At 38.3% G+C, this 26,841-nt stretch overlaps 1 protein-coding gene across 5 annotated transcripts in view; it reads right to left on the bottom strand.

Moving 5' to 3' along the window:
• The window catches only part of INO80 (INO80 complex ATPase subunit), a 146,218-nt gene that overhangs the window by 54,256 nt on the left and 65,121 nt on the right, over positions 1-26,841 (bottom strand). For all 5 annotated transcript variants that reach the window (XR_005795778.1, XR_005795777.1, XM_040492327.1 and 2 more), the window contains exons 18-25: positions 26,584-26,701; positions 25,770-25,855; positions 22,358-22,525; positions 22,006-22,139; positions 20,669-20,736; positions 19,879-19,972; positions 18,936-19,107; positions 1,309-1,449 (exon numbers count right to left, since the gene is read on the bottom strand). Coding sequence is in view for 3 of the 5 variants with exons in the window: in XM_040492327.1 (XP_040348261.1) it covers positions 1,309-1,449; positions 18,936-19,107; positions 19,879-19,972; positions 20,669-20,736; positions 22,006-22,139; positions 22,358-22,525; positions 25,770-25,855; positions 26,584-26,701 (981 nt within the window). In the remaining 2 variants the exon portion in view is untranslated. The remainder of the gene's footprint in view (positions 1-1,308; positions 1,450-18,935; positions 19,108-19,878; positions 19,973-20,668; positions 20,737-22,005; positions 22,140-22,357; positions 22,526-25,769; positions 25,856-26,583; positions 26,702-26,841) is intronic.

Raw genomic sequence — 26,841 nt, forward strand, 5'->3', positions numbered from 1 at the left:
AAGAAAGAAAGAAAGAAAGAAAGAAAGAAAGAAAGAAAGAAAGAAAGGAGGAAATAAAGAAAGAATGAATGAATGTCAGCCTCTTAAAGAGTCTTCGTGCTAACTGGAAGATGCCCCAGAGCAAAAAGGAAATGAGCCAGGAAGACAGATACTTGTCCTCTGCTCTAACCAGAGTCTAGTGCATCTCTACTCTGTCCCTCTCCCTTCATATACTTCTTCTGGTGTTGTAAGAGAGCTTCTGTCTGGCTCTGATCAATAAGGACAAGAAAGGGGCGCCTGGGTGGCTCAGTCGGTTAAGCGGCTGACTTCGGCTCAGGTCATGATCTCGCGGTCCGTGAGTTTGAGCCCTGCGTTGGGCTCTGTGCTGACAGCTCAGAGCCTGGAGCCTGTTTCAGATTCTGTGTCTCACTTTCTCTGACCCTCCCCTGTTCATGCTCTGTCTCTTCCTGTCTCAAAAATAAATAAAAAAAGTTAAAAAAAATTAAAAAAAAAAAATAAGGACAAGAAAGAGCACAAGAGGTAAGCAGAGTAATACACTGCACTGGGCCAAGAGGAGCCTTTGCAGTGATGCTGTCAGATATCACCAGAGTGCCCAGTTTTGATAAATGGGGTGTTAAGAGGCATCTAACAGTTGCTCAATGTTGAAACCATAACAGACACTGCTCCCAATCTGCAAATAAGACTAGGACTGCTGAATGGTGAACACAGCACAACAGTTACTTTTTAGGGCGAACATACTTGTGAACCAGTCTCAGTAGGGCTGCTAAGGAAAGTGAGAGGACACCAGATGAAGAAGTTTCGTGATGCTGGAGTGTTAGGTTTCCTTTTGTTATTTGGAGACTGCACTGAAGCGATAAGGCCAGATCAAATCTCCCTCCCAATGTAGCCCCCTCCCTTGAAAAACCGTCAAAAACCTCAATGCAGGTAACAAACAGCTCCCTCTCCTTATCAAATATTCCACTGTCCTTGACCCTGCTGTTTGGTGATAACCTACGTGACAGATGGCTTGCTCCCATGATAGTTCAGAGCTCCTTCCTGACTAAATGAGAGGAACTACACAGGAGAGACTTGGTCAGGCAAAGAAGCCATTCCTATTTACCATACAATAGTTCTCTAACCAACAAAATTTAAAGGGAGGAGTGTTGCCTTGGCAAAGCCAGGACCATGTATGCTTTCTAAATACTGAGGATTAATGTTTCTCAAGGTCCAAAGAGCTTAAACACTTGTGTTTAAGAAATGGATCTCTTAAAAGTTGGTTTATTTCTTCAAGTATCATCTATTTTGTTTCTTCCCTCTTGTGGCACTTACTCGTGGACTGGCCACACACAAAAAAGATGGCAGTTCAGTGAGCAGGCAGCAACGAAGTGAGGAGGTAGCTGATCTCCGCTGATGGATGACCTGGTCTGAGTAGCCACTTACTGCTTTGCAGTGGCTGCTGAAAACCAGAGACTACAAAACAAAAATGCAAATTAGTACCATAATGCAAATTATGTTTAATGTAAGCAAAACGGAAAAAAATGTCACATATTAAACATCTGACTTAAAAGACATTCTTCTAGTAAACATTATGAATCCTAATAAACAACCAGTATTTAGAACCAAATGTATAACATAGTCAGAGTCCATGCTAATTTTAAAACATGGCTTTATTAATATACCATAAGCAAGTGGCACTTCTCATTCTACCTTTTCCTGGGAAAGATACTATTAATTATAAAATAGTTAAGAACATAACGTTCATTAGATGACACAATGCATATGTAGGGGGGAAGTCTGGTTCATTTGTTATACCATGGATGCAAACTCATGTCTTAAGTTAAACATGATGACCAGGGCGTGTGGGTGGCTCAGGCAGTTAAGTGTCCGACTTCAGGTCAGATCATGATCTCACAGTTCGTGAGTCCCAGCGCCACATCAGGCTCTTTGTTCTCAGCACAGAGCCTACTGTGGATCCTCTGTTTCTCTCTTTCTCTCTGTCCCTCCCCAGCTCATGTTCTCTCAAAAACAGACATTAAAAAAAAAATTATTAAAAAAAAACACATGATGACCAACGTTTCTTCCCAAAATTTTAAGGTACATCTGCTTAGCATCATGTGTGTATACTAACAATGCAGTGTACATCTGACCCTTGAACAACATGGGTTTGAACTGTGTGGGTCCACTTATACATGGATTTTTTTTTCAGCAGTAACAGAATAGTACTGTAAATGTATTTTCTCCTTCCTACAATTTTTTTAAGTTTATTTTGAGAGAGAGAGAGAGAGAGAGAGAGAACACGCAAGCAAGTCGGGGAGGAGCAGAGAGAGAGAATCCCAAGCAGGCTCTGTGCTGTCAGCATGGAGAATGATATGAGGATCTATCTCCCAAACCTTGAGATCATGACCTGAGTTGACACTGAGTCGGTTGCTTAACTGACTGGGTCACCCCAGGCGACCCTTCCTTATGATTTTAACATTCTTTTCTTTAGCTTACTTTATTTTAACGATACGGTATATAACATATATTACATACAAATTATGTGTTATTGGTAAGGCTTCCTGTCAACAGCAGGCTATCAGTGGTTAAGTTTTGGGGGAGTCCAAAGTTATATGCATATTTTTGACTGCAGGGGATCAGCAACTGTAACCCGTGCTGTTCAAGGGCCAATTATAGTTCCAGCAAGGTGAGCTGTTTTATTTGGTGACACCAATACAAGTGCTCAGGAAAAGGGAATAATTTTTTACTACCTTTACCAGATCATCATTTTAAAAACATAAATTCTTTATATTACTATATCAATACACTTTAATCAGACTAAAAGCTCATGTTAAAGTTTCAGTTTACAGCCATTCCTGTGAAAGACTTTTTAAAAGTCTGGTACATTCACATAAAAGAATGTGTCAGTGGGATTCAGTGTTCTTTATGGCAGATGCAAATCTTCAGTGCAATGTTAGACATTTTATCTTTGGATCTTCATTCTTGATGACTTCACTTTTTTTCTTTATAGTTTTCTCAGATAAGGCAGGTTGGTAACCTAAATAACCATATAGATGAAGATAATACATATACAAAGTCGTCAAATTTATACACTGTTACAAGGTCAAGAAAACAAACTGCAAGATGAACAGTAACTAGGACTCTCTACAGAAGAATAATAGTTATAATTTCAGTACTAAAAGCTTTCAAAACCAAATCTCTTCAAGGCTTCTTTCCTCAGTTACGTTTGTTCATAATTTTTGTCAAAATAAATGCGCTCTTCAGGATCAGTATGAGGGAAGTCATCTCAAGTTGTCTAGCAGGATATGTGTATCATAATCTTCCATGAACCAATCAGCACTTTCAGAATAATGGTCTGAACAAACTGAAAGGCTTTAACTGTTTTCAGTACAGCTGGGACATCTCCAGTGGTTTCTAACCACAATGTATGGAAGCCTTTACAATACTTTATAACAATGGGCCTACACAGTTTTGATGTATTTGATATTTTTCTCTAGATGTTCATGTTTCTGTCATTACCTGGAAAAGAATTTTAACCTTCTGATAGTTTTTCAACAGTATCTGTGTTCTCAGCTTTATGTTGGCTAGCATCTTTTAAGTTCATCCACTTTGCTACATATTTATATCCATTATCTTCTGAATGCCTAGGGTGAGGATCATTACAAAGATTATTAGGTCGAGTATCACCCTGTTCTTCCAATACGAAACACTGGATAGCTAAGAACATGCACTTACAAAAAACAAACCCAATTTCTAATGCATAGACAAAGGTACTGAATTTTGTTTTTTGCAAGCACATTTTTTATTATTGGTGGTAAGCCCTCTTGCCCCTCCTAGGGGGTGAAGAGAAGTGGTTAAGACTCTAGTAATTAGTGTTCACATCGACGAAATACAATAGTAGTTCAGGGTTGCTAGAGATGGTGTCTACTGCCACCCAGGTGGCTGAGGTAGCAGCAGTAGCTGACCTTAAGTCTTCTGAATTGCTTACTAACTTCTAAAGAGCAGTAACTAAAGGCACCTGGGTGGCTTCAGTCGGTTAAGCATCTGACTCTTGATTTTGGCACAGGTCATGATCTCACAGTTCATGAGATCGAGCCCTGCGTCGGGCTCTGCACTGACAGCATGGAGTCTGCCCGGTATTCGCTCTCCTTCTGTGTCCCACCACCGATCCCCCCACCCCCCTGCCACTGGCCCATGAGTGTGCATTCTTGCTCTCAAAATAAATAAACTTAAAAAAAAAAAATACAGAGCAGTAACTAAACAATGTGTCAGGGATCTCTCTTTCTCTATGTTTATTTTTGACAGAGAGATAGCGAGCAGGGGAGGGGCAGAGAGAGACAGAGGGAGGGAGACACAGAATCTGAAGCAGGTTCCAGGCTCTGAGCTGTCCGCAGAGAGCCTGATGTGGGGCTGGAACTCACAAACCGTGAGATCATGACCTGACCTGAAGTCAGATGCTTAACTGACTGAGCCACCCGGCACCCCATGTCAGGTATCTCTTAAAGTCACCCTCATTTGAAGTATTCTCAAATGGCAAAATTCAACAAAGCCTGTTTCTTACTTCATTCCTAGAATATAAAAGTAAAAGATGAAAGAATGAACATTTCCTTCAACTATTTTCTCTTCAACATTATAGTTATTTATTAGGGTTACAGCATTCACTGTAGGGAGTCCTTTCAACACAATATGTTATCTGTGATATATTTCTGGAAAAAGTCTAATGATAATTCTACTCCTGGGAGTGCTCATTCCCAAATTAGAACATGTCTACTTGTCTTATATGAGCTAGTTTAAGATGGTATTCTCATTGGAATTCACTAAGGTAAGATGATTTTTAGCTTTCTGATTCTAGATTAAAAAAAAAATTAACTAGTTCAAAATGCTCGTTCACAACCTTAGCTTTAGAGAAACCTGACGACTCTTAGTATATTTTACTCAGGTTATTTTCTCTTAACATTGGTTCCATCAATTCTCTCTTAGCACAGGTAGTCCTTAACCACATTACCCACATTCCCTTCACAGAACAACATCAGCTGCTTAAACACTGCCACCTACAAAAAAAATTTAATGCTTAACAAAGAACATGAAGGACACCTTAAACATCATTGCATAAGATGCTTGGGCGGGTAGGTGAAAGAGGGACAGAAAAGAAGGTTCATCTCTTCTTTAGTCTGTTTTGGCCAAAAACAAATAAAAAGAAACAATGTCACACTATGGGAGACATGATTTGGTTATGATGTGGTCACAGGTTTTGCTGTTGTCTCTTCCTCATGCTCTTGAGTGTCTTCATTAACCTGTAGGCACTGGCAGCTGTGTGTGTCTTGCTATCAGAACCACAGTATGCACATAGCAGAGAAGTCAGGCTTTTGTAGAGTCTTTTGGTACCGTGAAAAAGTCTCAAGTGGAAATAAGTAGGACAGAAAGACCCCACAGCTGTACGCTTCTTGCCACAGTGTAGCACACAAAACATAAAGATGCTTTTCCCTCAGATACAGACTTACCCATTTAACAAGGGGCCATACTTTATTCTCCACCTCTTGTTTAAAGTTAAAAGGAAGATTTATGTTAACATTAGCTCCTCATGACTCAGAACTTAATTTTCTGCTTTTGTTTTTGAAGAATACATCAAACATACAGAGGAAAAGGTCTCACTTTTTTTATTCTTTGCTTTTTAAGTTTTTATTTTAATTCCAGTTAGTTAACATACAGTGTTATATTAGATTCAGAGATACAATACAGTGATTCAACAATTCCATAAATCACTGGAAGCTCATTATGACAAGTGAACTCCTTAATCCCCATCATCCCTCCCCCAGCCTCCCTCCCTGCTGGTAACTATCAGTTTATTCTCTATAATTAAGAGTCTGTGAGAAAAGGTCTCACTTTAAATGAAAGGGTGTAGTGTTTATAGATCAACTGCTAGACTACATGGATTCTATTTTCAGATATTTTAAGTGACCAAACAAAACGGGAGAAAATAAAGTACAGAAAAAGGGTGAATATAACAGCTTCCCAGGGCTTTCCACAAGAGGCACTGGCAGCTTTCAGGATACAAGAAATAATGACAGATATAAATACTGTAGCTGCAAATTAACATTTAGCAGATGAGTTTTTGAAAATGTCCTGTTTGGGGGATTCTTCTTTAATAGGCAGTCAAAGCTCTCCAAGCATTTAATAGAGAACAGTGTTTAAAACTTAAACACCACTCTTTTCAAAAACAATTCTTTATGTTTAGATCCTCTCGCATATTTTATTTTTTTACGTACTTTAAATCGCAAAATCTGAAATGCCCTTTAAGTTTGATGAGCTAGTTCACAGAGCTGTGGAGTATGTAAAGCTTCCAACACACATGATGCCTATGTAGACCATTACTATGACAACAGTTTCACTGAAACTGATATAGGAGATGGAATCAAGACTGGTGCAGGTTTTCCCCTGCCACCCAAAAGAGACTTCCTGTGAAACCTTTCATAAGCTGAAATGGCATAAAGTCAAGAAGCAATTACCATTACTCTCTATGGAAAAATTTTTGAGCATTCCCAGGCCCAAAAAATAACCTCTCTTAATTAAGCTTTTCTGATACCTTAGAACGCATCTTGCTAACAGATGCACAAAATAAATTGAGATAAAGCACAGATGCTCACAGACACAATTCAGAGCTATGGAGGTTTGATGCTGAGTATCATTCCCGGGAAAGGAGACTGGCAGTGACACACTCTGCTCCTGTGCATACCACCTCTGTAATGTGAAATAAATGCTGAACACTATTTCCGCTTTTTGCCCTTTTTTTGTAAAAGCAAAAATCCTTTTCCAATTTCTTTTAGTAAGTGAAACAGGTATGAATGCAGGTCTTTCTTAAAAGTGAAGTGGCATAAGCTTGAGCTTTTGAAAAGCGGGGGATACCTTGTACTCTACTTCTGCCAGTCATCACTTTTAACTGGATACAGCATAAAATCCATTTTGCCCCCCCCCAAAAGATGACTAAGTGCCATGTCCTTATTCTTCTAAGCAAAACAATATTAAAAAGAGAAAAGACTCATATGTGTGAGACTTGTACTCTTTAAACCCTACAAAACTGTACAAGAAAAGAGATCTGGCCAGAGCCCACAGGAGGGAGGTGTGTGAGAACGAATTTATGAAAAATATGAACTAATTACTTACTATTCCTTCTTAAAATTCTCACCAGTAAAGCAGGGCGGTGCATAAAAAAAAATCAAGTGGGGGGCGCCTGGGTGGCTCAGTCGGTTAAGCGGCCAACTTCGGCTCAGGTCACGATCTCACACTCCGTGAGTTTGAGCCCCGCGTCGGGCTCTGTGCTGACCGCTCAGAGCCTGGAGCCTGTTTCAGATTCCGTGTCTCCCTCTCTCTCTGACCCTCCCCCGTTCATGCTCTGTCTCTCTCTGTCTCAAAAATAAATAAACGTTAAAAAAAAAAAATTAAAAAAAAAAAATCAAGTGGAACACAGAGAACCATGCTGACTTTTGCTGCACAAGCATCACAAGAGAAAGAAATACCAGACAAGCATTCGCGTCAAGTTAGAGTTTAAAAGGCCCTAAACTTTGTTTAAAACACCCCTAAGTGTCATCTGATCTGTGTGCTTAGCCTAGTTCTTAGTTTCTTCATGTTTATATATTATCCCAAAGCCAGTATTATGAGAACGGTACTTCCTTGAACTCTGCAACACAGAATTCAAACTTAACATTCACTGCAGAGTGAGAACAAGGGTTTTACAGGCATACTGGGGGGGGTGGGGGGCTTCTCACCACGTAGATTCATTCACATCCATGATGGAAAAGAAAGAGGCAAGGACTGGATTAGACTGCTAAATGACTAAGTAGTATGGGATCTGATGTAGCTTACCAGGAACAAGATGACAACATGTAGCTAAGTCAACACTCATTATCTGTCTCCTTAGAGGAATAAGAACAAAGCCTTTACCTGGATCTGATGACAAGAAGCTATATTCAGAGGACAGGCTGCCGGAACAATAATTACTACTCTTTATAAAACAAATGAAGGCACCAAAGAGAATGAAGAATATTCTGCATTAAGAGGACAAAGCTGAATGTTGGAAAATTAATTCAAAGCTAATTTGGTAGCTCCAAAGGAATTTTATTTAAAATTATTTGAAGAGCACAAGAAAAAGAATTCTGACACGTGTTTCCAATTTTACCATTTTCCCTCCTCTTTTCTTTCAGGTCTGTCCACTTAAGAATAATCCCAAGGGTGCCTGGCTGGCTCAGTTGGTACAGCACACAACCCTTGATCTCAGGGTCATGAGTTTGAACCCCACAGTGGGCATAAAGATTACATAAGAAAAAAAAATGAATCACCCCAAAATTCACCTTTAAAATTGATCTTGAACATGGAATCTGGATTCAAGTTGCATATTTCCTATCAAAACTTTACTGTTGTTGTTTTTAAATATTTTATTTAAGTAATCTCCACACTCAATGTGCAGCATGAACTCAAAACCCCGAAATCAAGATCACATACTTCACTGACTGAGCCAGCCAGGCACCCCACTTCCATCAAAATTTTAAAACATAATTTGTGTTTACTTTGCATAGTGAAACAAAGCTATTTATTCCATTTTCTAGTACCATAAACGAAGGCAAAACGAAGAGTTGGAAAAATATCATCTTTCCATTATGTTTACAAATAAAGTTCCATAATCAGAACTTGGCAAATCATATGAAAATGCAAGATACAGAATACACAGAGCTTGCAATAAAAAAAATTTTGCTTACAAGGACTTAGGGCATTTGAGCTATGAATTCCTGCTGAAAATGAAAGCCAGATACCATTATGTACTTAGTATCTTCCCCAGCTGACATTTGTTGTGGCTAATAAAACTGTAGACAAGATGAGTGATACAGAGAGCAGGGAGAGATACCAACATTTTTTTTTTTTTAATTTTCTTAACATTTATTTATTACTGAGAGAGAGAGAGACAGACCATGAGTGGGTAAGGGGCAGAGAGAGAGGGAGACACAGAATCTGAAGCAGGCTCCAGGCTCTGAGCCGTCAGCACAGAGCCCAATGCGGGGCTTGAACTCACAAACTGCGAGATCACGACCTGAGTCAAAGTCGGACGTTTAAACAACTGAGCCACCCAGGCGCCCGATACCAACATCCTTAGCAACACAATTTAAGAACTTTCGTGATGTCAGTCTGAACCCATCAATAGCCCAGGCCAAAATCTCAGAACTGGGAATACCAAAACAAACTTTATCATGAAAAAAGTAATATAAAGGCATCAGCCCAGCAGTAACAGGCTCTGGTCATTTTAAGATATGTCCACAAATTCTTTGGTATCTTTCTCTTCAAAAGGTAAAGCCTACTTTACTCTCCTTGCAGAACTCCCAAAACTAGGTCATAAAAGGCAGTGTGGCTCCTTCTTGCACTTTCTCTCTCTGAAATCACTTATCTGGGATGTGGATACTCAAGCAGCCCCATGTAAAAGTCGACACAGAAAGGAACTGAGGCCTTGAGCCAACAGCCAACACCAACTTGCTAGGCATGTAAGTGAGCTACCTTGGAAGTAGCTCCTATGGCTATAGTCAATCTTTCAAATAACTGTAACCTTAGCTGACATCTTGACTTTAACTTTCTAAGATTTTCTGAGCCAGAACCACCAACCCAAGTTGCTCCCAAGTTCCTGATCAAAAACAACTGCAGGGTGAAAATAACTGATGTACAATCAATGTATCCACTGATAAAATCAATGGATGATCAAACAAGTTACCAATCCTACCACATTTCTCAACCTCCAAGGAAATGTTATAACTCTTCACAAAATTCCATTTTAAGTACTGAAGTTAAGATTATACTTAATTTCAGGCTGGAGGACATTCCCTTAGATGAGAATACACACCAAGTTCCAAAGGAAAAACTAACACAAACACAACACACCAATACTAAGTCATTCAGGAAACATTCATTTAACTTTGTAAATGCAAGGCCCCAAACACAAGAGGGACTACTATATAAAATGTCCAAACAGCTAAATTGCATTCTCACTTGGGCAAGGAAAAGGAATGATGAAAAATAACAGGATAGAACTGCTGCTTAATAACACTTTCTTTTTTCATGTTAAGCTTAGTTTCAGAGTAAAATATTCTTTGTGGTAGAGAGTACCTTCCTATTAACTACAGAGCTCCTAACAGTATTCACTGGAGTTTTCTGCCATATAAAAAGGATACTTAACTACTTTGCATCCCCATCAATTGTCTCTCTAGCATGTTCAATCTCCCCCTTTGCTGCCTTTTTCTATTTTAGTCTTCAAATCTGAGTCTCTTCTCTCCTACAATGCAACTCTGCCTTAAACCCACGTGTCCTTCCTGAAATACCTTCCTATTCTTCTTTTTGACTGTCACACTTCATTACCTACTTTCCACAATTCCTAACCAGCATCTTTCTCCCTGTAAATCCCTACGGGCTTCTGCGTTCAATCTGCACTCATAACAACAAAGACTTACTAATCTTACTCCTGTGTGTTTGCTTTACATTTAATATAGAATTTATCATTCTCTCTGGATCTTCTCTTGAACTCTGGGTTTTGGAAATGATTCCTTCACTGACAATGCTCCTCCATACTGAAATAAATCAGAATCCCTTGACCCCTGCTTCATAATCTTTTAGTTACAACCATTTCTGTTGAGTCCTTAGTACTTGATACTCACAACTTCTGTTCAACATTCTCCTTAACATGTACTCCTGTGTCCAATATTTCTTGACACCACACTCTTGAGATTAATTTTCATCAAATACCAATGACAGAGATCCCTCACTGGTGTGCTTAGTGATCTGAGTGATTAAGGGCCTTCATGAAACTGGCTATCAGAGTACTCCCTCCCATCGCTTGATAGCAGCCACCAAAAGTTAATTTCCCCTAGGCTATAACTGTAGCATCAAGAAAGTAAGCCAAGAAAAGGCTGAGTCTCCTAGGTTAATATCTACACCCAATAGACTGGCATTCAAAGATTCCTACAATTTACCTTTCTGGCCCTTTCTCTCACTACTGTCTTTTATTTTAGTTCCAGTCTTTAACTTGTAATATTCTTCCTCCCACCCAGATCCCTATCACTCAAAATCCAATTAAAACAATACAATTTCTATAACGACTTTTTGTCCATTTCAATCTAAGGTGATTACCCATTCTAAACTTTACCACTAATCATCTACCATCAATCTGGCAGTTAATTGTCTTCTTTCCACTCTTAAAGTGAATCATTTGTTTTGTTTTTATTTTTTTTAATGTTTATTTATTTTTGAGACAGAGAGAGACAGAGCATGAATGGGGGAGGGGCAGAGAGAGAGGGAGACACAGAATCAGACGCAGGCTCCAGGCTCTGAGCCATCAGCCCAGAGCCTGACTCAGGGCTCGAACTCACAAACCGCGAGATAGTGACCTGAGCTGAAGTCGGACGCTCAACCGACTGAGCCACCCAGGCGCCCCTCATTTGTGTTTTTAAAGTCCTTAAGTTTGTGTGTGTTTTTACTACATACCTGAATAATTTTTCAAACCCAAAAACAGGTTTTAACCTTGTTAACACACCTTGCTCACAGCAGGTGAGCTAACAGGGTGGTAAACAACACTGATTACATGCGATCTCTGCGGGTGTAGACTAACACTGAGAGGAGGCTACTCTGAAGGTAGCCTGAATCAGCAGAAAAAAGGAGCATTAACCATTAAGCCAAGATCACATTCTACCACTAGAGATTCATTCAATCAGTAAGTTCTTCTGACACAAATCAATGCACACTTTTCACTCAATCCAATTGGTTCGTGGTATCCTACAATTAAAAATAGCATGAAGAGAAAGAGAGAAGGGTTTGTGAAGAAAAGGGAGTATTTCCTCAAGGAAATACTGGGTCTTCTCCTCCATCACCATTCCTTACTCAATTAGGCTTCTTTTACTGTCCAGATAGTCTCCAAAAAAACTTCAAATGTAAAATTCACAATGTAAATAACAGTAACATGTTGGTACATGTATAACATTTTAAATAATATATAGGTATTGGCAAAATGCATTAAGTCTGTTTAATTAACAGGGGGACATAATCAAAAAACATTTGGAGAACAGTGGCCTGTGTATCTACAATGCTAAAGAGTTTAAAATAAGATTTATGAGCTGATTCTAGAAGCACCTGGGTGGCTGAGTCGGTTGAGCAACCGACTTGATTTCAGCTCAGGCTGTGATCTTGTGGTCGCGACGGCCTTGAGCTGACAGCACAAAGCCTGCTTGGAATTCTCTCTGTCCCTCTCACTCTGCCCCTCCCCTGCTCATGTTCTCTCTCTCTCTCTCTCTCTCTCTCTCTCTCTCTCAAAATAAACATTAAACAAAAAAATAAGGTTTATGAGCTGATTCTAAAATTTACATAACAATGTAAACAAATAATAATAAAAAGATAACATTTACATTAAAATGCAAAGAGCCAAGATCAGCCAAAGCCAATACTGAAGAAAAACGAAGCTAGAGGATCTGTGCTACCAGTTATTAAGACTTATTATGAAGCTATAGGTTAAGAAAGAGTGGTACTGGTTTGGGGCACCTGGGTGGTTCAGTCCGTTAAGCGTCTGACTCTTGATTTTGGCTCAGGTCATGATCTCATGGTTTTGTGAGTTCGAGTCCCGCATCAGACTCTGTGCTGACAGCATGGAACCTGCTTGGGATTCTTTCTCTCTCTTTCTCTTTCTGCCCCTCCCCTACTCAACCTGTCTCTGTTTCTCTCAAAAGTAAATAAATTAAAAAAAAAAAAAAAAGTGGTACTGGTTCAAGGATAGACAAATGGACTAATGGAACAATGATCCATATAGATACAGCCACTGATTTGACAAAAACGATGCTGAGTGCAGTAAGGATGGTCTTTTCAAAAAATAGAGTTGGGTCAAATGAATATGGGTATCTATATGTAAAAAAAAAAAAAAAAAAGATAACCTTTACCAGACTAAAAAACTACCAAAATTCCTTGTAGATTTGAATGTGAAAGGTACATCAAAAAAACTTTTGAATTAAAACATACAGGATTATCTTCATGACCTTTGTATAGGCAAAGATTTCTTCAACATGACACAAAAATGCTAACTATTTAACAAAAGACACTGTTGAGTTTGCAAAAGTTAGCTGCAGAGGAGAAGAAATCTGCAATACATAAAGAACTGCAAGTCACTAAGAAAATACAGATACCCTAATAGAAAAATAAGCAATGTCTTGAATAAGAATTTCATAAACGAGGTTATCCAAATGGCCAATAAGCAGTAGAAAAAATACTCAATATCATTATTCATAAGAAAAATGTAATTTAAAGCCACAATGAGATACCACCACAAAGAAGAGCTAAAATGAACAAACAATAACTAATACATTTTGGCAAGGATGTGGAGCAACTAGAAACTCTCATATAATGTTAATGAGAACGAAAACATTGGTGCAATTGTTTTAGAAAATTGTTCGACATTATCTATTAAAGATGACCATATGCATACTCCATGATTTAGCAATTTGACTACTAGATATATATCCCACAAAATACATATGAATTTTCACTAAAAGTTGCATACAGTAATATTCACAAAAGGAGTTATAACAACCAAATATTTCCCTACAGTGACTCTTGTGGGGAGGTCAAGGCAGTGGAGAGGAAGAGTGAATGGAAGGAAGTAGGCACAAGAGACTTCTGGAGTAGAGTTCCAATAGTATTTTGTGAAGTAATCCAGCTGTATGTACACTTAAGATTTATGCACTTCCCCATATGCATGTTAATATCTCTAGAAGGACAGCCAAGGCAACAAAAAAGAAGACATAAAAAGTTTAATATACATACAACACCTATTACTTCTGTCTCTCTAATCCATTTGGCTTGTTATCTACTAAAGCAAAGCAAATGCTCTTTTCAGAATCAAGTTAGCTTTTCTTAGAATTGTTGAGTTCAAGAGTCACTAATTTTGTTAGAAAAAAAGTTTAACTTCCCTAATAACTTTGTTAGGGTACTACGTGTCACTCCCAAATTTTCTTCCTCCCACTCCGACTTTTAAAGATGGACTCCACATTTATGTCAGTCTTTTTCTAATCTTTCAAAACTTTTCTTGCCCTTCCTAAGTTTGTAATTCACCATCTGAATTATAGCAAATACCTCTCACGTTATACTATTAGGACATTTACTGAAAATAGTAAACACAGTTGTAAGTCTATTTTCTGTGAAAATAAAAAATTCTGAGATTCCATAGTAAGATCCCTATTTAAATAAAGTCATCTTCCACAAGATTTGTAAATTATATCCATCGTGCCAGAAGTATTTTTTTAAACCTCAAGAACAGCAAACAAGTCATATCATGAATGAAAGGCACAAAGCACACATGATGTATTTATCCCACACAAAAGAGCCCAAGACCTTGTATTTAAAAATTAATTGATAAATTCAAACATCAGCACAATAGATAATCATTACATTTAAACCTCAATGCTGTTATCCAATATTTGATGAGCTATCTTTTGAAAAGAGACTCATTGGGGCGCCTGGGTGGCGCAGTCGGTTAAGCGTCCGACTTCAGCCAGGTCACGATCTCGCGGTCCGGGAGTTCAAGCCCCGCGTCAGGCTCTGGGCTGATGGCTCGGAGCCTGGAGCCTGTTTCCGATTCTGTGTCTCCCTCTCTCTCTGCCCCTCCCCCGTTCATGCTCTGTCTCTCTGTCCCAAAAATAAATAAACGTTGAAAAAAAAAAAATTAAAAAAAAAAAAAAAGAAAAGAGACTCATTTTTGTCAATCTTTTTTTTTTTTTTTTTTAAATGGAAAACTGCCAGGATCAGAGTAGACTATGAAATTTCAAAGTATTTTTTTTCCCTAAAGTTTATTTATTTTGAGAGAGAGACAGCATGTACATGAGCGAGGGAGAGGCAGAGATGGGGGGGGGGGAATCCTAAGCAGGTGCCATGGTGTCACTGCAGAGCCAAACGCAGGACTCAATCCCATGAACTGTGACATCATGACCTGAGCTAAAAATCAAGAGTCAGACGCTTAACTAAGCCATCCATGCGTCCCTCAAAGTGTATGTAGGTGTGTGTATGTATGCTAAAATATTATGCATCTTAAGTTTTAACTTTTATATTCTTAACTTATGAATTTTGGACATCTGTTCTAAAGGATTAGGCATCCAGGGTCCCTGGGAGGCTCAGTAGGTTGAGCATCTGACTTCAGCTGGGGTCATGATCTCAAAAATCATGAGTCTGATCTCCGTGGTGCACTGTGCGCTGACAGCTCAGAGCCTGGAGCCTGCTTCAGATTCTGTGTCTCCCTTTCTCTCTGCCCCTCCCCAACTCACGCTCTCTCTCTTTCGCTCTCTCTCTCTCTCTCTCAAAAATAAACATAAAATTGGGGCACCTGGGTGGCTCGGTCATTTAAGCATCCGACTTCGGCTCAGGTCATGATCTCATGGTCCGTGAGTTCGAGCCCCGTGTTGGGCTCTGTGCTGACAGCTCAGAGCCTGGAGCCTGCTTCAGATTCTGTGTCTCCCTCTCTCTCTGCCCCTCCCCCATTCATGCTGTCTCAAAAATAAATAAACGTTAAAAAAAAATTTTTTTTTTTAAAACATAAAATAATTAAATAAAAATAAAAGATTAGGCGTCCTAAATTTCCTTCTCTACTCTGCTTTGCAAAACAGACAAAACCAATGTTCTCTAGATAAATGCTTCTTGAATAAAAAAAAATCTGTTCACAGAAGCCAGTGTGAGAAACAGGAAAGTAGTAGTAATAGACACATTCTAACAAAGTCATTCTTGGGGGATAGTTCCCATAATGAACTACTTTGTTCAAGTTTGAATCAGCTGGGTTCATTCAAAATTACTTATCTTTGGGGTGCTTAGGTGGCTCAGTCAGTTAAGCATCTGACTATTGATTTCAGCTCAGGTCATGATCTCATGGTTCGTGGGATCGAGCCCCACAATGGGCTCTGTGCTAACAGTGTGGAGCCTGCCTGGGATCCTGTCTCCCTCTCTCTCTCTCAAAAATAAACACTAAAAAATTTTTAATTTTAAAAACTTTTAAAAAATTACTTATCTTTATTTATATAATCTTTGAATACCAGGGATATAACAGGTACGTACCAGAATATACCAAGAGATGGACCTTGACTGCTAACTACAGGTCAGGGTAACTACACAGTGAAATGTGCATACTGCTTTCTGAGCAACATCTGGTCTTCTCTTCCATATTCAGAAAGTGAGGTTCTTCATAAGCTCCAAATGTTAGTTTCTTTCTTTTCTTACTATTAAAAAGAATGATCCAGAATCTTCTACATGGTGACTCTCTTTACTTAGTCCTCTGGCTATTCTAATACTATGGAGCCGTGTAATGCTGTAGTTTTCAAACTGTGAGCAGTGAGAGTCATGATGTCATTTTTTAGTAGGTTTAACTAACGTTAAAAAAAAAACAAACGAGAAGAAAATCAGTACATTGTACATGAAGGCTAAGTATTGTTTTGTGAATACCGTTACAAAGAGTTATGTATGTGTATGTAATATTTTGTATACCTATACGCTTATCAGGTGGTGATATAAAATATTAAGAAAAAATACGGAGTTGTGGTCACACTTCAAAGGCCACAGATATAATGAGCTTTATTATATTTTTATTAATTGTTACATATGGAGTCTAAACAAAATAATTCTTATTTCAGAAGTTATGTTAACCTTTAAGGCTAGATACCACGTAAAGATAATTCTGCTTAGTTGAAAGCAGCAATTTCTTAGAATAGATCAACAAACTCTGGCAAAACAGACTGCCTGGTTGATATATCAATATATACGTGTTGGAGATAAGGATGATGAGACCGAAAGCAGAACGGTGTTTCTACACAGAGAGAATTAGCTTTCAGCTACCTGCAACCTACTGGGGTTCAGCAAGTTAGTATACATAGTAAGCCACTATGGCAGCAAGTATCCATTTACAACATGAAATTAAAGAGGAAATGAAAGCAAATCTAACTTCAATTAGATAAACTTAAAGATTTCACTACCAATTTCCCATAAGGCATACTGCCCACATCTGAATTTCTCAGAATATACATTTTGTTTTTAAGTTTATTTATTTTGAGAGAGAAAGCACGTGTGCAGGCTCCACACTCAGCACAGAGCCTGACACAGAGCTTGAACTCACAAACCATGAGATCATGACCTGAACAAAAATCAAGAGTTCAATGCTTAACTGACCTAGGTGCCCCTCAGGAAATTAATTGATACAAGGACCTCAATGAACACATGCACTGAACACACTACGGTGTGTTTGAATACACATATGGGAAGGCATATGTGAGTGTTAAGTAAGATGCAAGTATCTACGTAAGAATACATAATAAACTCTTAAGAAAATGGTGCTTTCTGTACCAAAAATAAAACTAGCAACTATTTATAACTAGAGTAATAAAAAACTACCAAACGTAGGTGAAATCAATCAATAGGAAGTTAAGCAACTCTTTATCAGACAGTATCTCACTAATAGAAGTCACCCTGCCACCACTGACTACATTATTCCAGTAGGACCGGAATCTAATTCTACTGTCTGTTTTACATTACCAGTCTTATCTCCAGAGTCCAAAAAAGCACATGGAGCAATGCTTGAGAAACCAATTGGGGAAACAGAGATCATATGGGTTCTTCAGTGTACAGGGGGCAAATACCATATTCAACCAAAGAATATCGGGCATTTAATAGCAATTAACTATAAGACTAATGACCCATTAAATTTTCTAGAGGACACAAGGATAATGCCATGCCTTCTAAACTTTTAATTCTGTTGAAGGACTGTAACATATAAATATATAAATCTCTTCTCAAAATTCTCCAGTGTTACCCATTTCATTCAAAATAAAATCCAAATCCTTGCAGTAACTGATGGTGTCCCTTATGATATGGACCTACATGTATACCCTTATGTTCTGTCACTTTCTTCCTTACTATTCTACAATGGCCAAAACAATTATATGAAAAGGTATTCAACATCATTATTTTTCATGGAAATAGAACTTAAAATCACAACAAGATCACACTGCAAATTGAACAAAATGGACTGACAATATCAGGTACAGGCAAGGATGATGAACAGTAGTACACTTCTCACATTGCTTGTGGGAGTATAAATTCCTAAAACCATTTTGAAAAATTTCTAAAACCATTTTGCTGTTTGGCAGTGGCTACTAAATCTAAACCTACATATACCTGATGATATAGCAATCTCATTCCTGGATATAAACCCCAAAGAAATGAGTGCTTACATTTATCAAAAGACATGTACAAGAATATGCATTGCACTTTTATTTACAATAGTCCCAAAATGGAAGCAACCTAAATATCCACCAACAGTAGTACAGGTTAATAAATTGTGGTCTATTCAGACAATAGAATGCTTCATAGTATTAAAAAGAAAAGCTATAATACAACATGGATGAATCACACAATATTAAGGGAAAGCAGCTAGACATAAAAGTGCACATACTGGGTAATTCCATTTACATTAAGGTCAAGAACACAGGTAAAAATAACCTATGATGAAAGAATAGTTGGTTTGTTCTGAACTAGAGGTATCAAATGGGAAGATGTCTGAGGCAGACTTCTGGGTGCTGGAAATGTTCTATACCTTAATCTAGGTATAATTTGGTAGTTACACAAGTGTATACACATGAATAAATTTAAAGAGTTGTATATTTAATATCTGTGCACTTTATAATAAAATTCTATACAAAATACACATTAAATATACACATATGCATAGACACATGATACACACACACACACACACACACACACACACACACACCATCAATATATTAAATTATAACTCAGTACACTGCTTCCTCTGGAAATTTTGGGTTCATCAGGCCCTCACTTACTTTATTATTACTTTTAGTGATGCAAAGGAAAGGGGAGTACTAACATGGATAAGTGATGGTGAAATAATTGCTTACCTTTAACAAAGGGCAGCTGCAAAGGTTGGGAAAGGAGAGTGGAAAATTAACCCCAAGAAGGAAATCCTTGTTTCTCAGATATCTCTGCTGGCTTTCCCCTTCTGGCTCTCCCCAGGAGCGCAGCTGATGGAGCCTGTAGGAGGCTTTCAGAGACAGGAAAAGAGCTAACCATCTGAAACAAACCACAGCAGACATGCTTATTCAGTGCTCCATGGAGGTTTGAGGGTAGTTCATAGCAGCGAGGAACCTTGTCTTTCATTCACATGTCTCTTTTGTAAATCTTGAACATTTACAAACAGTTCTTTCCTTCTTTCAGTTAAAGCTGTTTCGTACTTTTCTTCCATAAATTCTATCTTTGGCATGACTTGGTTTGCTACTATGAAAACTAAAATCCTCCGTAAAGCTCCTCGTTTAAAGAATATTTAACTTTATCACAAAAATTCTATTATAAAAACATCCTCATATCAGGGAAATAGTCTTTTCTAACAAGGTCACTATTTATTATGTAAATACAAAATAATAACATTAAGTGAAAGCCATTATTCCAGAGAAAAAAAATATAGAACTAAATTTCCCAGAAGACTTAAGGTAGGCTATGCTGCAATCACTACTAACTAAAGGACTCAATGGCCATTATTTGCCCTGTGGAAGCAAATACAACATACTAAACTAACTAGAAATTAAGACGACTTAAAGACCTTCTGGTAGCATTTGGGGGAGGGGGAAGCCTAAATAATTTTTATATAAGGTATATTATGAAGTATCACGCAATTATTAAATGACCAAAGAAAATCAGAACTCCCTTATAACAATTTTTACCCTTAACAAGAAAAAAAAAAAGCCTCGTTAAGATGATATAATATTAAATGTTTAATTTCACAGTCCAACCTCTCTCCCTATTTATCCCCAACTGCTCTGTCATCAAATTAAGCAAACTTCTCACCTGGCCAAAAGTCCCTGAAGCATAAGGTTTGCCATTTCTGCTGGCGATACATCGATAAAGCGAAGGAAGGAGAAACAGCTTTCTTCATTAACACCTGGAATATCAAAGGACAAAGTTAAACCCAATAGCGAGCAAGTCAACTAAAGCCTACTGAACTGCTGAGTTTTTATTTAAGAACGAAAAGATATCCAAAGGTTTTGTCTCAGCCACTACGATGTAAGTCACAGCATCATATTTTTGTATTACAATCACAAGTGGGAGAGGCAGACCTATGAGATATGGCATACAATGGGGCAGAATGGAGCTGGCTCACTGGCTACCTTTCGGCTTTTTGGTAGCTTGTCTAATTGCTTTTCTCTTTTTATCATGGCAGGAGAAAGATAAGTACAGAGCTGAAGATTCTGAACCTTTGCCTTAATACTCTAGATAATGCTCAAAGCTGAGCTGCTCCTTTCCCTTAGACTAAGCAGGAAGGAACTAAGTCACGTTAATGATAGTCCTGCATTGTCTCTGTCAAGTTTCAAGGGTTTAAGAAAGTCTTTAAGAGGCAGGTAAAAAATAAAGGTGGAAGGTCAATGTAATAATTTTTTATTGCTTCCTGTTATAGCCACAAATCATAGCATCTACAGATGAAGACAACTAATTTACTTAAAGTTTATCAAGACTTCACAAATACAGACCAAGCAAGTAGGCAAAACCATTACTAGTTGCAAATCAGTCACTCAGCAAATCAAAGAGCATTCTGGCAAATCCCTGGTATATTTTCCTGCCCAAATATTAAAATACCCACCTTTTCTGTGAAAGAGAGACTGTTGGATATAGTCTGGTGCAAATGGAGAAAGAAGAACCCTTAACCACCTGTGAAGTAAAATAAAATGAATCCAAACTCAATATAAATACTGGGAAGTTAACTAGAGGTTCAAAACTAAAGAGAATCTTTTAGATTTGAAACTGCTTCTACTTTTAAGAGGTTTGTTGCCATATTACCAGACAGAAATCATGGCATAAATGTCAGAAAGTACTAAGTAATTAATATTCATATAAAAAGGTAATACAAGTTCAAAATCGTCTCATTTTATTTCAAGGAATCACAATTCAAAGCTGTAAGTTACCACATACTACACAAAACAGTGCTACAGCTCTGGTATGTTTCCCGTTTCTCCCCACCTATCTAGTTGAATAAAAAGCCTGGAGTTAACACAAAGAATTCTAAACCCAAGATGGGGTGCCTGGGTGATTCAGTCAGTTAAGCGTCCAACTTCGCCCCAGGTCATGTCCTTGTGGTTTGTGAGTTTGTGAGTTTGAGCCCTGCACTGGAATTGCTGCTGTCAGCATAGAGCCCATTTCAGATCCTCTGTCTCCCTCCCTTCTGACCCTCCTCACTCACACTCTCTCAAAAATAAACATTAAAAAAAAATTAAACCCAAGAAATGTGCCTCAACTTCAGTTTCATTAGACTAAATATTGTTGGTAATTATTTTGATAATGCTGCTTATATTGTTCTTCTACAGAATGAACTTTCTAAAACCATGCTTCTTAAATGTGGATGTGCTTAAGCATCCATTGGGAGCTTGTTAAAAAATCCAGAAGCTAAGGCTACTCTCACTCACAGGTGTAGAACTGACCCATGCAAGTATTTTCTGAATAGAACTGGCATATTATATTAACAACCACTTCACCCTTACCAAATTTGTCATTGCTGATTCCGGGAGGAAGGTAAATTAATCTGAAATCCAATCAGTTTTCCCACACCAAGTGTAAAATAAAACACACAAAATAATCTCAGTACTGAGGCAGAGAACTTTGGTGACCTCTCTTGGTTCAAGTACATATTCACTCACACACACACACACACACACACACACACACACACACACACACACACGTTCCACATTCAGAAAGGCATCTGGAAGTGTCTAGAGACATTAGGTCAACCAGTTAAATCCTTGATATTGTACAGATTACTATCATAGTATCCATCAATAAATAGCTGTCCACCCTTTGCTTAAATACCTCATTGTTAGGGAACTCAAACACTCTCCAGTAAAACCCCAAAAGCACTAAGCCACAAAACCCCAACTTACAAAAACACCCTTAAGCACCCTTAATATTACTATTTTTGCTCACCTGTCTCGTGAATGGTTGAAAACCCTGATCTGTCCATGACGGTAGATAAACTTTGAAATCTGGTATGGCTTTAGGGAAATATGAAATGGAGACCAAGTTTCTTGTCGTTCAAATAACTCTGGGTGATTACACACCTAAGAGGAAGGGAAGCGATAAGACACCACTGTCATGTACACACATCACTCTAGGAATCATGGGGAATCCCAAAGCCTGAATGTTTACCTTTATGAATATATGCTTTCTCATTTCATCTCTTTTTAACAGGCTTTGTTTATTTGGCATCAAAGTTAGAGCCTTTTTCTTGAAATGAGTTAATGAAGACAACTCCAAGGCAGCTGACCTAAAATCTTACCTTCCTAAACTGCATGACCAGATTCATGAGGCTGCTGGTGGTGGTCTGTGCTTGCTGGGTAGAGCCCATAGAAGACTGCAATAAGTCTTCAATAGAAATTTTGTTCTTGAGTGCCTGATATAGCAGCTTCTGTCGGCTGGTTAGTTGGCAATACATTAGAATCTCAATCTGAAAATCAATAAGGACATATATATATTGAAAAACTATAAGAAAATTCAGTATCAGCATAAAGTTGAAAACACATACAAGCCAGATTATGGCTGAAAAGATAATATACATACCTCTATAAACTCAGTATCTCTCTATGAGCCTGTCATGTGGCTAATTATCCAGAAAAATATTCTTTCTTTGACACTTTTCCCTGTCACTCACTCTACATGTTGTCCCTGGGCAATCTCTTCCATTTCCAAATAGCACCAACTCTGACCACTGCAGTGACTTGCAAAAACATATTTCGAAACATTCCCAGCCCCATATTTTCTTTTTTTTAAAAAAAATTTTCTTTAACGTTTATTTATTTTTGGGACAGAGACAGACAGAGCATGAGTGGGGGAGGGTCAGAGAGAGAGGGAGACACAGAATCTGAAACAGGCTCCAGGTTCTGAGTGGTCAGCACAGAGCCTGACGCGGGGCTTGAACTCACAAACCGCGAGGTCATGACCTGAGCCGAAGTCAGAAGCTTAACCGACTGAGCCACCCAGGCGCCCCTTCAGCCCCATATTTTCAACTACCTACTATACTAGTACCACTCAGAGGGGGCAGGAAAAAAAAATCTTTACCATAATTTATTAAACTGATTAGCAGCATTATCATTCACTTAGCTGCCCAAAAAGAAACTTTAATCAGCTCTGATTTTTCTCTCTCTCATGCTCATGTTCTGTCATTTCCGAAGTCCCTCAACTCCAACAGGAAATTAACCTCAAATCCCCCATTCTGACCATTCCCAATGTCTTACTGCATCATCTCATCATATCTAATCTTCCTGCCTACAGTCTTTACTGGTTCTAAGAAACTTTCCATACAAATCTTGTAAGGTAATTCCAACTGCTGGATATCCTTCAACGTACATTACTGCCTATATGAAAATATTAAAAATTCTCCAGCAGCCACTAAGCAAAGAAGGTCTCCCATACTCTTAACCCTCCTGTCCCAGTCTCATCACCATGTCTTCCTATATACCTTAGCAACAATGCTCTGAATAACGTCTGCTAAACATGTTGCATATGTGAATGTTATTCTATCTTTGTTCACATTGCTCCTGTGGCCTAGCACCCTCCTTCTCACCATATTTTCCTAGTAAATGCCAATTCATTATTTCAGACCTAGCTCACATGTCACCTGTACTCTGATGCCTTCTCTAACTTTCCCTAACAGAACTACTCCCTTATCTGTGTTCCCATTATACTTCACATAGACAATCATTGTTCCTCTTAAGACATAATATTACTTATTTATGTACTCATCTCCCCTGGAAATCTGAATGGAACCTGGAGACTACATCTTTATGTACCAGTGGCTAGCAGGCACTAAGAGTTTAATAAAAGAATATAATATCTAAAAACAGATTAGAAACAATACTGACATTTAAGAAATTTTGAGAAAAACACTATTCACAGTGGTTAAGAACCATACTACATCTTCTGATCACCTCCCTACTCACCACCAAATAACAGAAACTATGACACTGCTATAAGTTTGTTAGGCCTTTTCTGATACATAAAAGGATTCACTGTTTTAAAAAGTATTTTCCTTCCATAAGGTATACCTGTGCAACACTGCTATTTAGTTAAAATCAGCCAGTTTCACAAAACAAACATCAAGAATTATTAAAAATAAATAAAACAAAGGTACAAAGATACATTTGTCTTTAAAAGTGTACATCCCCAGGCACCTGGGTGGCTCAGCTGCTTAAGCGTCCGATTCTTGATTTCAGCTCAGGTCATAATCTCACGGTTCGTGAGTTCAAGCCACACACTGGGCTCTGCACTAACGGTGAAAAGCCTGCTTAGGATTCTCTTTCTCTCCCTCTCTCTGCCTCTCCCTTGCTTGCACTCTCTCAAAATAAGTAAATAAACTTAAAATAATAATAATAATAATAAAGGTGTACACCCCCACAAAATCTTCCAAAGAGCATTACTAATTTCAAAATAATCCAAACTTCTGGCAATAACAGAGAATCACCTGATGTTATCAAGAACCTTGGAAGATGCCTTGTAGATAAAGAGTAGAATTATGAGAATAGGTGGAATCTATAAAAGATGGGGAAAAACTCTGATGGACTGGAAACTGGGAGAAGAAAACAAAGGAGAATATGGGAAGAATTCACAGGAGATTAAACACACACACACACACACACACACACACACACACACACACCCCCAGAAGTCTGGTAAGGATTCAAAAAAAGATATAAACCAAAATAAGGTTTTTTTAATTTAATATTTCATTTTTTAAGTAATCTCTACACCCAACGTGGGGCTCAAACTCACAACCCCAAGATCAAGAGTCGCATGCTCCACTGACTAAGCCATAAGCCAGCCAGGTGCCCCAGTAAATCAAAACTGTTAGCTAAGTATGAGAAAAAATGTTACAACCTGAAGCACATGAAACTTCTAAATCTCTCAGGTTGCAGAAATACAGGAGACCACAGAACATGTTAGACAACACCACAATGATGCAATTAGCAAAATCCTGTATGTGGAAAATTCTACAGGATAAGTTACTCAGTTAGTTCAATAAAGGAAAAAAGTAGGGAGGGATTAAAAGTTACTTAAGACACCTATCACCCAAATGCTATGCGTGGGCCTTGCTTGGATTCTTATTCCAAAAATCTTGAATTCTTTACCAGAGAAAGTGGGAGGCAGGGAGCAGTAGATGTTGGAGGAAGAAGGAGGGAGAGAAACACATACACAAAGACAAATGGGGATATCTGAGGAATGACTGGATATATGATACTATAATGGAATAATTATCTTTTTTAGCAAAGGTGATAATATATGGTTATGTTTTTTAAAAAGACTAATTTTTTGGACACACATATGAAAATATTTGAAACGAAATAAAAGACACAGGGGACTTGTTTCAGAATAATCTAGATAGGTGGGAATGGCAATGAGCTGATCATTGTTGAAGCTGTATGGTGGTTACAGAGGTTCATTATACTAGTTTTTCTACTTTTGTAATGTTTCAAATTCACCATGATAAAAGATGAAACAAAAAAAAGAAAAAGTTATTACCTGCTTTGGCTGTCGGACTCATTTTAAGTATTCCTTGATCCATTCAAGTGTAAAGGTCTTCTCTTAATCAAATTAATTACCTTCAACTAAACATTTACCAAGGAATTTTTTTTTGGTCCGGAACTCTAAGGTGGTTGCCTGTCAAGGCTTAAACTAATGAAGTCTTCTTTTCTTACCTTGTCAGACAATTCATTTTCCACATCTTTCTTGATTCTCCTCAGCATAAATGGCTTCAAGATCATGTGTAAGCGAGAGAGCTGATCTGAAATGCCAGGAGGCCACCAGACAAATACATTATATGGATTTAACAGAAACAAAAGAAATACCACAATCATCTCTCACTAAACTGTTCCTACACCTTTTAGCTTAAAGAAACTCTGAAAGGAGACTGAGACTTAATCTTTTCCCTAAGTGGGAAACCTAGGGGTCTGAATTTTCACAGCATCTGCCTATAGTCATTGGGGCAAATGCATTTTTCTACCATTTACTCAGACCAACAAGGAATACTTTATTTTTACTAGAATTCACCTTTAGAGTGTTTTAGGATCATTTTATCAGTAACAGAGTTCTCGTATAGGTCAAATGGAAGCTATCTGGGACTCCTAGTGTTTCCCCAAAATAACTTTTTCAAAGCATGTCAGCAAATTATCAAGTAGTAGTGTAAGAGATTACTTTAGGACTTCTCTATACTTGGTAGATTTCAGTTCATATCTATGTAATAAACACCTCATAACTTTCTTAAAAGGTATTGTTCGGGGCGCCTGGGTGGCGCAGTCGGTTAAGCGTCCGACTTCAGCCAGGTCACGATCTCGCGGTCCGGGAGTTCGAGCCCCGCGTCGGGCTCTGGGCTGATGGCTCGGAGCCTGGAGCCTGTTTCCGATTCTGTGTCTCCCTCTCTCTCTGCCCCTCCCCCATTCATGCTCTGTCTCTCTCTGTCCCAAAAATAAATAAAACGTTGAAAAAAAAAAATTAAAAAAAAAAAGCACTCACTCTCATCAATGGCAGATTTGTTTTCGGCGTGGCTCTCAATGTCCTTGGAAAACCACTCGTTAAATTCCTCATGTGAATCAAATAATGTTGGCATAATGAAATGTAGCAGGGCCCAGAGCTGGAAACAAAAGAAAAGTGAAATTAACTGTAGGACAACAAAATGACGGTGAAGATGTAATGAGGGTTTGGACAGAGTGAAATCTGCAGGTAGGTGTGTGTGTGTGTGTGTGTGTGTGTGTGTGTGTGTGTGTGTGTGTG

This window comes from Herpailurus yagouaroundi, unplaced genomic scaffold (genome assembly GCF_014898765.1).
Source record: "Herpailurus yagouaroundi ecotype Mexico unplaced genomic scaffold, PumYag 184, whole genome shotgun sequence".
Classification (NCBI taxonomy): Eukaryota; Metazoa; Chordata; class Mammalia; order Carnivora; family Felidae; genus Herpailurus; species Herpailurus yagouaroundi.